Source organism: Megascapheus bottae, chromosome 30 (genome assembly GCF_031878675.1).
Source record: "Megascapheus bottae isolate mThoBot1 chromosome 30, mThoBot2.hap1, whole genome shotgun sequence".
In the NCBI taxonomy this organism is placed as follows: Eukaryota; Metazoa; Chordata; class Mammalia; order Rodentia; family Geomyidae; genus Megascapheus; species Megascapheus bottae.
Window position 1 is genome coordinate 7,945,526 of NC_143538.1, and position 13,100 is coordinate 7,958,625.

The 13,100-nt window shown below is 50.1% G+C and overlaps 1 protein-coding gene across 1 annotated transcript in view; it reads right to left on the reverse strand.

Moving 5' to 3' along the window:
• Lrrk1 (leucine rich repeat kinase 1) overlaps positions 1–13,100 on the reverse strand; it is a 53,108-nt gene that overhangs the window by 31,820 nt on the left and 8,188 nt on the right. The window contains exons 3-10 of the mRNA XM_090321767.1: positions 10,362–10,528; positions 9,596–9,767; positions 8,403–8,582; positions 7,803–7,951; positions 2,817–3,043; positions 1,827–1,954; positions 1,568–1,731; positions 485–622 (exon numbers count right to left, since the gene is read on the reverse strand). Coding sequence (XP_090177893.1) covers positions 485–622; positions 1,568–1,731; positions 1,827–1,954; positions 2,817–3,043; positions 7,803–7,951; positions 8,403–8,582; positions 9,596–9,767; positions 10,362–10,528 — 1,325 coding nt within the window. The remainder of the gene's footprint in view (positions 1–484; positions 623–1,567; positions 1,732–1,826; positions 1,955–2,816; positions 3,044–7,802; positions 7,952–8,402; positions 8,583–9,595; positions 9,768–10,361; positions 10,529–13,100) is intronic.

Consider the following 13,100-nt stretch of genomic DNA (forward strand, 5'->3'; position numbering starts at 1 on the left):
GCTGTGTCAGGTTTGCAAAGGAGGAGACAGAGAAGAAGCAGCACACAAGCTGACCAAGGTTGGCCCCCTGGATGATAGGCTGGACCTCCCAAAGTCAGAGTTCCCCTCCCACACCCCTCCCTTCCCTTTCCCTTCTCTTCTTTTCCTCTTTCCTTCCCCTCCCTTTTCTCTCCCCTTTTCTTTCCTTCTTCCCCGCTCCTTATTATTGTCTCTTAGCTTTATTGCTTAAGTCTTTTTTGCTCTACCACTTGAGCTACATCTCCACTTCTGGCTTTTTCTGTGGTTCATTGGAGATGAGTCTTATGGATTTTCCTCCCTGGGTGGTTTTGAAAACCTTGATCCTCCGATCTCAGCTTCCTGAGTAGCTAGGATTTCAGGTGTGCCTGGCTTATGCACTTTTTTTTTCTCTCTCCTTCATTTGTCTTAGAAAAATCATGGAGCAATTTTGTTCAGCACAGCTAATGATGAGCGGTCTGGTCCTTACATCAAGCTGGAAAAGTCCCAGGGGAACTTCTTTTAAGGCATTTTCTGAGAAATCCGCATCTCTCAGGTGGTTTTTCCAGAAGACAGCCATCTTGTCGGGCAAAGTTCCCAGGGCGTTCTTGGATGCTTTGCAACATCTCTAAGAGTTTGTGGAGAAAGAGAAAAAATAGTCAAGAGCCTGCAAGATGGAAGGGCCTTTAAGATTGTTTTCCCAATTAGCTGTCAAAAGCACACCATGACAATAGGACAATAAATGGAGTGTGTGTGTGTGTGTGTGTGTGTGTGTGTGTGTGTTGATACTCGGGCTTTTGAACTCAGGGCCTAAGCACTATCCCTGAGCTTTTTTGCTTAAAACTGGTGCTCTACCACTAAGCCACAGCTCCACTTCCATTTTTTTCTTGGTGGTTGATTGGATATGAGTCTCATGAATTTTCCTACCTGGGCTGGCTTTGAACCTCTATCCTCAGATATCACCTTCCCGAGTAGCTAGGATTACAGGTGTATGAGCCTGTAACCTTGACAATTCTTTATGCTATTTGACTTTATCAAGCCAAATTCTCAAGAACAAAAGCACTTTTCAGCCAACGGTGCAGTGATTGCAATTATTTCTCTTTAATGTCAGTGCTAGAGTCTGAACTCAGGGCCTAGCGCTGGCTTGGTTAGTGCTCTATTACTTGAACCACATCTCCAGCCTAGCACTTAGCTGCTTAATTAGGAGACAGAATCTCTTAGACTTTTCTTCCCAGGCTGGCTTTGAGTCTCACTTATCCAGATCTTAGCCTCCTGAGTAGCCAGGATTATAAACGAGAGTTATAGGTACCAACTACAGAATCCTTCCCCTCCTTTCCTCCCTCCCTCCCTCCCTTCCTTCCTTTTCTCCTCCTCTTCCTCCTCCTCCTCCTCTTCCTCCTTCCTCCCCCTCTTCCTCTTCCTCCTCTTCCTTTTTCCTTTTTTCTTCTATTGTCTCAAAAGAACAGAGCTTTTCTCCACCTCCTGCTCCTGTGTGGTTCTTGAACCCAGGGCTGAGTAGGCTGGCTTACTGGTGTATTGCCTGCCCGGGGCCCTGGTCCTGGCTGATACTAACCAGAGGGCAGGCCCAGGGATCAGGAAACACCCTGAGGTTGTTTCTGGAGACGTTCAGGTGAGTGAGGGCCTTGAATGAGTGCATGAAGAGGGTGGGCAGCTCTGTCAATCTGTTGTCGCTCACGTCGAGTTCTTGCAGTTTCCGAAGGCCGATCCAGTTCGTGGCTGGGAATCAAAAAATAAATCAAGGTATACATGGTTAAAACAACAATCTCTGCCAGGAAGAAAATCACTATCAGGTCATCCTGGCAAACACATACCATTTTCTTCTTCAAATAACTTTTCTAAGTAGTTTTTGGAAGCAATCAGCTTTTGAAGTTTGGAGAGGTGCAGAAAAGCAGGTGGCAGGTGAGAGAGTTTGTTTCTGGAAATGTCGATTTCAAGCAGCCTGGGGTTGAGAGAAGGAAGTCAGGATATCAGTGGTCCAGTAAGTGTGAGGCTCCGAATTCACACCTAACACCACTGCACACATGGCTTCGCGTTTGCAGCTTTCGTGTGAAAAACTTGCTTGGGACACCCATACCTCATGCCCCAATTCAAACATCTCTGCCTCTTTGTTTACCTAGGGCCTTAGACTGATTTATTTGGGCCCTACTGGAGCCATGCTTCCCAGGCAGGCGCTCGACTGCGTGAGCCATGGCTCCAGTCATTTCTTGCTTTTGGTTACATCTTCCAAATGGGATTTTGCAGGTTGTGAGGGCTGGAGCCTGGGACCTTTGACTTTCCCACAGAGCTTGGACTGCAGTATACAGTGCTGTACTCAGCTTATTTGTTGAGATGGAGTCTTTTTGCCCAGGCTGGCCTTCAATGTCAGCCCTCCCTGTCTCTACCTCCCAAGTGGCTGGGGTGACAGGTGTGAATTCCTTGCACTGGGCAGACAAGTAACCTAAAGCAATGGCCGAAGTGCAGCCATTCTCCTGCCATGTCGGGAGGAGGAAGGCTCCGGCTGCTTTCTGGGAAAAGTAGACAGGGGCTGGTGGTTCACTCCTCCCCCCTTCCTCTGAGGCTCCTTCCCTTTTCCCAGGATGCTCTGGGCGCACCCCCAAGTCTGGTGCAGGGCCGAGGTATTTGGGCTAAGGTACCCCTTGACACCCTAAAAAGGGAGATCGCCCTCCTTTCCTTTGCTCCTGAGGACCTGCACCAGTGCAGGCTCAACTTCCTTCTTTCCTTACGCTGAGACTTTTGCTGGGAAGACTACAAATGCATGGGGAAGGCCTGTGCAGGCAGGGATGGGAGGCCCGGCCGGTGACCTGGAGCAGATGATCTCATCCGAGGAGCCCACACAGGGCAGCTCCCCGAGGTGGTTGTTGGACAGGTTCAGCTTCCGCAGGTTGATAAACCCCCAGGGGATCACGGAGGGCAGCGAGGCCAGGCAGTTGGCAGAAAGGTCCAGCTCCGTGATCTGGCAGGAGATGTCAATGAGCCAGTCCAGATCCACCCAGGGCAGCCGCAGGTGAGACCACCGCACTCGGAGGGCCTGGTGGGAAGGGGAGCATTTTCAAAGGAGTCCAGACCCAGCCTTGGGCTCCCGATAAGGGATGGATGATTCCCCATGGGTCTGCACCCCACCCAGGCGGGAGTCCTGAGATATCAGCGCGGGGTCTGTCTTGTCTCTCCAGCTCCTGCGGTGTGGCCAGCGCCCAGGGAGAGGCGCCTGGCACCAGGAGGAAGAGCACCTGCACCTGCCAACCTCAGCTTGTGGTTTCAGCATGTCACCCTCTGGACACCAGAGGGCGCTGGTGGGTTCAGGGCCCTTGATTAAGTCCCCTGTGTGTACAAAGGCAGCCCACTGAGGTGTGTGTGTGGGGGGGGTGCAAACTGAGGACCCCAGCCTGGGCCCTCTAACCCTCTTTCTATCTACCCTGTCATTAGAGCAGCTGTCGCTTACAAGCACCGGTGGTGTGCCAGCCTCCACTGCAGGCTATCATTCTAGAACAAGAGGATGGCTATGTAAACACAAGGGGGCCCACACCATATATAAAACCAGGGATCTGGGACTGGGCGCCATGTCTAGAATCCCAGAGTCTCATAAAGTGCGGGTGGGGAGGGGTCTGAGGTCAGAAGTTACCCCAGCAAAGACATGACACCCTATCTGGGAAAGAAAAATGAAAAACACCTGCAGAAACATTCTGGAGGTATGATTTAAATGGTAGAGCCCAGCAAGAGCGAGTCCCTGAGTTCAAATCTGGGTACTGACAGCCCCCCCCCCCCCCAACACACAAACAGAGCCCACACTCAGGCTTCTGCTTCTGGGCTCATTTCTCAAAAGCATCTGGAAACCCATAATGGAAAAAAAAATCAGAGCAGAAATATCAATGAAAATGAGTGCTTCGCTAATTAATGGGAAGATGTAAAAACCCACTGCAGGGGGGGAGAGGCGCCAGTGGTGGAGGGTAAAGTGGCCCAGACTGAGAGGTGCCACCACTGCCACTAGATGGTGATGTGTGCATCATTCTCTCCCTTAGCCAGATCTCCCTTCTCTCCCCCACCTCTTCCCCCCTTCCCTCTCCCCCTCCCCCTCTTCCATCTCCCCCTGTCTCCTTCTCCCCCTCCTCTCTCCTTTCCCATGTTTATTTTTCCCACCTCTTTGAAGAACAGCAAGTAATTAGGGTACTTGTGATTGTTAGGCTAAAATGAAAACCCACACGAGGCCTGCAACTGAGTGATAACTGAGAGATACAAGTGCCTAGCTGAGGGTGGGGAAAGTATGAGACACATACTAGACCAACTAGACTAACTCATAGTAGATAACTAGACATGATCCCCACTCTGCTAGCTCTTAGCATTTTCAAGTGGTGCTCAACCACTTGAGCCACAGCTCCACTTCTGGCTTTTTGGCAATTTATTAGCGATGAGAGTCCCACAGACTTTCCTGTCATGGCGGGTGTCAAACCTCCATCCTCAGATCTCAGCTTCCTATATAGCTTGGATTACAGGCCTGAGCCTCCAGCACCTGGCTTGCTGCCACATTCGAAAGAGGAACTTAACTATTTCCCTCCACTGGATTGTTTCAAAATTACTATCAGCCCTTACATATTTCTAGCACTTCAGTTCACCCCAGTTTGTGCTCTGGCCTTGCCTTTTAACTGGCAGACAGACGAAAGCCATGGTTACTGTGGGGCCTCACTGAGTCTTTCCTTGTGTTTCTGACTTTCCCTGTTGCATGCTGCATAGCAGAGCAAGAGCTATTTTCTCAGTAACCCAAGAGGTCCACCCAGGAAGCTCACTGTGCACTCAGCCCATCTCAAAATTCAGGCAAGAGTTCGGCGTCTTGAAGAGGCCTATGGCAGAGCCAGGGAAATGGCTGGGCCAGCTCTGACTAGGCTTTTTCTTAGCCAACACCAAGAAAACCCAAGGAACCAGCTACTGCTGGGAAACAGGTGATGCCTAAATCAGTCAGTAGGAGGAGGGCGGGGGGGGTGGGGGGGGCTCGGAGAACCAATGACATGCTCCAAACACCACTGCCTTCTGGGGAGGCTGAGCACACACACACACACACACACACACACACACACACACACACACACACACACTTTGAAACAAATTGCCCCACAGACCACCTGGAAAGGCAGAAGAGTTTACCTGTGGCTCCTGGGCCATCCCTCTGGAACCCTTCTAGGCTGGCTGGGTCTCAGCTCTCTGTCCAGCAGCACAGGACAGCTGGCCTGTCCCCTGCACTTGACACTGAGGCTTATTTGGATTATAAGAATCCAAAACCTACTCCGGGGAAACCCTGGGGTCTTCCTGACTGCGGCCACCCTGGAATCTCACTTCCTCTCTTGGCGTGACCCAGGGACACTCAAGACAGATCACAGACAGAGACACCAGCCCAGCCCGCCTTCACCTATGCCAGGAAAACCCGAGTCCCCGGCCCCCACCCAGGGCATGACAGCACCCCGCCCCCCTAGCCCTGGAATTAACCAGCTTAGTGTGTGACTGAGTATGGAGAAGTGTTTACACTCCCATGAACCTCAACGTGGCAGAGAGTGAGGCTCAGCTCTGCAAGAATGCTGGGCCATTCCATGACCTGTCCACCTTCCTGTATTTAATTTTATTTATCTTTGCTGAGTTTGAACTCAGGGCCTTATACTTGTTTGTGGCTAGTGCTCTACCACTTGAGCCATACCTCCAAGCTTTGCTTTTAGCCAGTTAATTACAGATGGAGTCTTGTGAATATCCTGGATTGGCCTCTAACTGCTATCCTCCACATCTCAGCCTCCTGTCTTGATAAGCTAGGATTAGTGCTGTGAGCCACCAGCCATGGATTAGAATATCAATTACCCTGCAATTGTCTTTGTTCCTAAATATTTTCACCTGCAAAGCACTGTATTCCTTATAGTACCATCCTGTGTTGAACAAACAGGAGAAAACACTCAGCACAGTGCAAAGCAGGGGTTAGATGATTCCCGTTCCCCTCTACAACCCAAACTCAACCCCAATACCATCATCCATACTGTGCACTGACCGTGTGCCAGGCCCTGGACCACAGACACAGCGACCTTCTACGGGGGGAGGGTACAAGGTATTGGTACATCTTGACAATTCCAGCTACTTGGGAGAGAGCAGACAGGAACCACTGTTCCAGGCCAGCCTGGAGAAAACTTTAGTGAGACATCTACCTCAACCAATCACCTGAACCTTGTGTTTAGCTATGGGAGAGGGAGAGATCAGATTCCAGCCCTGGGTTAAAAAGTATGAGCCTCTGTCTATACAGTAACTAAAGCAAAAAGAAGGAAAACAAAGAAAGAACTGGAAGCGTTGGCTCAAATAATGAGTACCAGCTATGAGAAAACCAACTGACCAAGCACAAGGCTCTGAGTTCAATCCCTAGGATTGCCAAAAGACATATACACAAATGAACAGAAATAAATTACTTAAGGCTGGGGAAATGGCTCAAGTGGGTAGAGCCCCATATGTTACGTACGTTATGTGTACACAAACAAAACCAGGTAGCATTTATTCCAGGAATTCAAGGTTGGTTCGACCGCCCTCATCACCTTGTACCATAGAAAAGCTATATATGTCTGCGGGAAAAGAGATCGGAGTGTAAGCTTGGTGCCAGTGATGGTGTGGAGAATGCTGAGTGTAACGACTATCTCCTGACCTGAGGAAGTGGCTGTCCACAGTTCTCACCAAGGAGGAGCCAGGGCACCGCTGTGGCATGACTGTTATTCTCTGATACCAACTAAGACATGGAAAAAGTCATGGAAATGCCAGGAGAGAAGAGGGTAATCTTGGCAGTTTGCATACAACCCCAATGTTCTCAAGAACTCTACCCAAAACTCCCACAGTAAATATGGGAAGTTGCTGAGGGGCCTGACTGTAACCCAAGGAAGCACAAGAACTCTCCCTCACTCTAGTAATGCCAAGTTTGAAAGAGAAGTGGGAAACACCCCCCACACACACCCACACTCACTTTATTTTTTATTTTTTGCCAGTCCTGGGGCTTGAACTCAGGGCCCGGGTACTGTCCTTGGGCTTTCTCAAGGTTATTGCTCTAGCACTTGAACCTCAGCACCACTTCTGGCTTTTTCTGTGTATGTGGTACCGAGGAATCAAACCCAGGGCTTTGTGCATGCTAGGCAAGCTCTCTACCACCAGGCCACTGTCCTGGCCTCCACATCCACACTTCTTATTTATAGCTTCCATTTAAATGTCTCACACATGGAAATGGCATTATGGCTCCGAGTGATAAAGTGCTAGTCTTGGGCTCATGGATAGTGCCCAGGACAAAGATAGAAAACAAATTGATTATATCAAAGGGGAGAGGGCAGATTCACAAGTTTTATTACATCTCCCTGGTAGTTCTATTTGTTATAATGAGTACCTGTAAGGCTTCTAATTTATTTTAATTCAACTATTTTTCTTTCTTGGTGATACTGGGGATTCAAACCCCCAGTATCTGTGTATGTGGTACCGAGGAATCAAACCCAGGGCTTTGTGGTTGCAAGGCAAGTACTCTACCACTGAAGTCATACCCCCAGACCTTTATGCTTTAATTATTGTTATGATGATTTGGATCTGAGGCCAGCTTTTGAGCATAACCCTCTTACCCATGCCTCCTGAGTAGCTGGGATTATAAGCATGAACCACCACACCCAGCTTATTGGTTGAGATGAGGTTCTTCTTAACTTTTTGCCCAGGCTATCCACAAACCAGAACCCTTGAGAGAGTAGAATGCCTAGGACCTGTTTGCATGGGGGTGGCTGAGGGGATGGGATGGGGGGGTGACTCACTCTTTTCCCGGGACAGGAGCTGGGCGGGGCACTGGCTTCGATGAAGTATTTTCTCAGGAGGTGCTTGCTGGGGTCTGGACTGTCCAGCAGGATGTAGGAGCAGAAGAAGGCTCCATGACGAAGCAGGAATATGGCAATGTCTTCGTTCCCTAGGGGGACAAAACAGCATGAGGATGTCACGGCACTGGCCCACTGAGGCAGGGTGAAGGCTCTGAGCTTCCCTTTCCGCACCAAGACCCAGGTGGCCAGAGATGTCCGTGAGTCTCTGCCCTAGTGAGGCCGTGGCCGAGGTCTCATTCATCAGAGCTGGTCCCTGTCACCAAATCTCCTTTTCAGGACAACTTGTCCCTAGACGGGGCCTGGGCACTGTCCCTGAGCTCTTTCCCTCAAAGCTAGGGTGCTATCACTCTGAGCCACTGCACCACTTCCAGTTTTCTGGTGGTTAACAGTCTCACGGACTTTGCTGCCCAGGCTAGCTTTGAACTGCAATCCTCAGATCTCAGCCTCCTGAGTAGCATGGATGACAGGTGTGAGTCCCCAGCATCTGGCCACGATGGTTGAAAAAGTCTGTCCACCAAGGTGCATGGCTAGGGGACCCACCTGCCTTGATGGCTGCATAGAGGGGTAAGCGAACAATGACGGGGAACTCGTTCTTCCTGACGGCGTAGCTCTCCGGGTCGGCCCCGTGGGTGAGGACCAGGAGCTTCACGATGCCCAGGTGCCCTCGCTGACAGGCCAGGGCCAGCATCCAGTTGAGCAGGCGCTGGGGGCTGCAGGAACCTGCGGGGGACAAGACAGCAACAGCCTACTCTGAAGACTTCTGGCCGCCTTTGTGCTGGTCATTACACCAGCTAACGTGGTCCAGTGGTTCCCTTCCGGATGGAAGGCCCACTCGGGGAACGGCGGTGCTTTCTGGGTATTTTGTGGGTGGGTAGGAGCCAAGCCCGGTGAAGGAAAGCAAGGCTTGCATATAGTACGGTCTTGAGGACTTTCAAAAGTATGCACGGAAAGCCAAGTGCCATGGCTCACGCCTGTCATCCTAGCTGGTACTCAGGAGGCTGAGATCTGAGGATCGCAGTTCAAAGCCAGCCGGGGCAGGAAAGTCTGTGGGACTGTTATTTCCAATGAACCACCCAAAAGCCAGAAGTAGAGCTGTGGCTCAAGTAGTAGAGCGCTAGTCTCGAGTTCAGGGACAACGTCCAGGCTCCTGAGTTCAAGACCCACAATGGACCAAAACAAACAAACAAACAAATAAAATCAGAATAAGGCTCTTGCGACATGCCTAGTCTCTGTGCGCTAACATGGATTGTGATTCTAAGGTACAACCAAAAATAGCCGTTCCCTCCTCTAGCTGCTTACTTTTTTAATTTTAATTTGTTGAAATAACAAATAACGAGGCTAACTTACTATTTTGTTCGGCCATACTGGGATTGAACTCAGAGCCTTGTGATTGCAGATTTTTTTTACCACTTGTACCATCTCCCAACCGTTTTGTTTTCTGTGAGTATTTTTGGGACCTGATCCTTTCTGCCTCACTTTTTTTTGGCCTCTCACATTTTGATTTAAATGTTTCCCAGGTAGCCAGGATGGCAGGTATGTGCCACCGCATCCAGCTTTTAAGGGACTGAGATAGCTTCTGTGGCCATTTTGCCTGGATTCCTAATCTCTGTTTCCTGAGCAGCCGGGATTACAGGCGTGTGAAACCGTGCGCCACTCCCAGTCTCTTTTGTAAGGGCCATTCAGTTCACAGCCTGGGGAGGTAGCGAGATGTCTGTGCCTGTACCCCAATTTACCTGCCAATGACTCAAGCAGTTCCCGTACCACTTCTGTGTGTCCAAAATGCGTGGCCATCACCGCGGGGTTGTCGTCCGTGGGCTCGGCGGACAGCTCCACGTGCTTCTCGGTGAGCAGATACCGCACTGTCTCCACATCTCCGTGGGCTGCTGCGATGCCCAGAAGCTGGCCCTGGAGGGGACAGAGCAGAGCCGTGGTGAAGCTGACAGGTGAGTCCGTTTAAGATACCTCACCTCACACCTGTCATTCCAGCTACTCAAGAGGCTGAGATCTGAGGATGGAGGTTCAAAGCCAGCCTGGGCAGGACAGTCTGTGACACTCATCTCCAACGAACTACCAGAAAACTGAAAGTGGTGCTGTGGCTCGAAGTGGTAGGGCACTAGCCTTGAGCTGAGGACACAGCATAGGCCTTGAGTTCAAGCCCCAGGACTGCCAAAAAACAAGATAATAATTTTAAAAACCCTCAATGTCTTTTACAGATGTTATCAACTGGTTTTGAACCCGTGCTAGTGGTGCCATTCTCCCCCCACCCCAAAGAAAACCTGTAAGAGAAGACAGTGGGTTTGATCTACAGGCAATATTTTGCCTTTCACATATCAGTGTCCCTGACAAGGACTTGCTCCTGAAATGATCTGCCAAGAAGAGCGACACTCACGAGCTATTTCTAGAATACACTCAATCTCCCCTGCTCCCGTAACCCCGCCCCATTGAATCTGCTGATTGGGGAGCAACTTGAGAGCCCAGCCTGCATACCCCACGCCTGACCTTCTCCAGCGGGGATGCGCTCTCCTCCTCGCAGGCCTGTCGGAGCAGGTGGCGGGCTCGGCCCACGTCTCGTTGCTTGTAGGCCGTGTGAATGTCCTCAGTCTTGGGGGAGCATGCTGGGGGCTCCCCGACTGGCACCGACAGCTTGCCTCCCATCTCCCTGGCACCTGCAGTGGAGGAAGTACACATACAGGATGGCATCACTGCTCCCTGGCGAGACAGTCAAAGTGACTGATGATGGCTCTAGACCTAGAGGCCCGAGGCAGGCCACCCAAGGGTCTCATGCAAGGCCCTGGAAGTCTAGACTGCAGGCGCTGACAGCCCTGCCTCGGGGCCTCCTGGCCCTGCCATTCTGGTGATCTGTGCCTGGATGAAGCCTGAATTAGGTGAGGGAAGGTTTGAGATGCTTCAGGTCAAGCCTTGCAGAAGGCTGAGCGAGGCCATCTGACAGAGGCAGAGAGCAATGGCTGAGTAGATGGGACACTGCTCGGTGCTGGGTTCTGAAGTCACAGGACTAAAGCAGGCCGGCTAGCACTTTGCTGGCTCATTGGAGATGAGAGTCTCACAGATTGGTCTGCCAGGCTGACTTTAAATCTGGGCCTTTGGGTCTCAGCCTCCTGAGCTGCTAGGATGACAGGAAAGAGCCATTGGTATGTGGCTTGGCTGGGTGTTTGGGAGGTGGGGTGGGGAAAATGAGCCAGAAAAGTTTTCTGTGCAAGAGGTGACACACACAGATAAATAGCTTTGATTCCTAGCACTCTGATGGTTGTCATTAATTATTGACAGCCGGGACCCTCCGACACCTGAGAGCAGGCCACAGGAAGGGAGATTGGCAGTGAGTCAGAGGTGGCAACCTCCACCAGAAGGGGTCACTTCATTATGTGAGGGCGTGTCCTCAGGAATTAAGCAAAGGCCTCCTTCCTGGTAAGGCAAGCGTCCTTAAGCCCAAGGACCTGTGTGTGGCGAAGGTGGAGTCTGAATCGAGTGCATGTTTAAGTTTCGCACTAGTCATGGGCCTTGAACTCGGGGCCTGGGTGCTGTCCCTGAGCTTTTTCACTTAAGGGCGAGTGCTCTACCATTTTGATTCTGGTCTTAGGTGGTTCACTGGAGATAAGAGTCTTACTGACTTTCCTGGTTGGCTTCAAATTGTGATCTTCAGCTCTCAGTCTCTGAGTAGCTAGGATTACAAGGCTTGAATCATCAGTGCCCAGTTCCAACGTATCCTTTTATTTAGTAAAATATCATACTCCTTACATGCATAGATTTAAAACTTACATTAAACACAGAGGCCTCCCAAACAGACTATGTTGTAATTCAACACCAATACCCTAAACAAACAACAGGAACTGGTATAAACATCGAAGTAGCAGCTTGGAATAGTTTTGATTCAAATAATCCTTTGCTTTCTATATTATAATTTCTATCATTATTTTCCTACAAGAACAGTGAAAATTTCCAAAACATCCACACACACCCCCTCCACACCCCCCCCACACCCACACCCCCCCACACAGTGCTACAAGGAGGACAACACTTGTTTTGAACACATGCTTAGCCAAGTACTTAACTAATAAAAGGAAAATGACAGTACATTCTTTCCTTCCCTCCCTCCCTCTCTCCCTCCTTCCCTCCCTCTCTCCCATCCTTCCTTCCTCCCTTCCGCCCCCTCCTTCCCCCCCCTTTTTATTTTTAGTTTTGGCTTGTGTCGGTTGTTTGATTTTAATGAAGAGTCAGGTGGATGTGAAAGCTAACTGCACAGAGGAAGACACGAATGTAGCCAGGATCAGGGAATGGTAGGTGCAGAGAGTAGTGGAGAGAAAGGAGGATGGAGACCACCCCTCTCCCCATCCCAGAATGACCCTGAGCCACAAGCCACAGGGTCACAGGCCACAGGCCACATTTGCTAGAAGTCTGAACACTGTCCACGCGTTCCTGGTTACCAGTAAATCAGCCTCGCGGGCTGAGCCCTGGGGCTGGGTGTGGACAGCGCTAAGTGAAAATCCATTAGACAAAAAAAAAAAACAAAAAAAACAAAAACATTTGGTTTTGAAAACCCAGAGAGGCAGACATCATCTTGTGCTTATCCATCACTTGGAATTCAATATTCTATTTCTAAATACTCCCAGTGACACAGACTCAGCCTTTTCTTGGAGAAACAACCTCAGCTGTCAATAACCCAAACCTGGAAATGTCAGGTTCTTGAGTATTTTAGAAAAGCTAATTATTCTACCCACAGAATAGCAAGCAGAAGCAATTCTTACCATTTGGGATCTGGGAGCAGTCACTGAACAAAATCCCACCCATCTTACAGAATAACTCCGACTCCAGAAACCATGCCAGATACCCCAATCATTCACTTAGCTGCTCAGGCATCACCCCAAAGCCCTCTCCTCCTGTTTCTGGCAATCCTCAAGGTCCCTCGCCATATCCCGTTCCCAGTATCTTTCCTACCTTGCCTTCTAGAATGCTGTCATCTTTCTCCTGCCATAATACACAGAATAAATTCTCTATCGGCTGTTTCAATCAACAAATCCCAGGGCAATGGAGAAGCCACAGAATTGTGGCCTTCATCCTCTAGTTTCTAGTGCTGTGTGTGTGTGTGTGTGTGTGTGTGTGTGTGTGTGTGTGTGTGTGTGTGTGTGGTGTATGTGTGATTTCTCTCTTCTGCAACAATACACGAGGCAAACACAGCTACTGGATTCAAAATGTGTGACTTCTTCCCCACCCCAGCACCAAGAG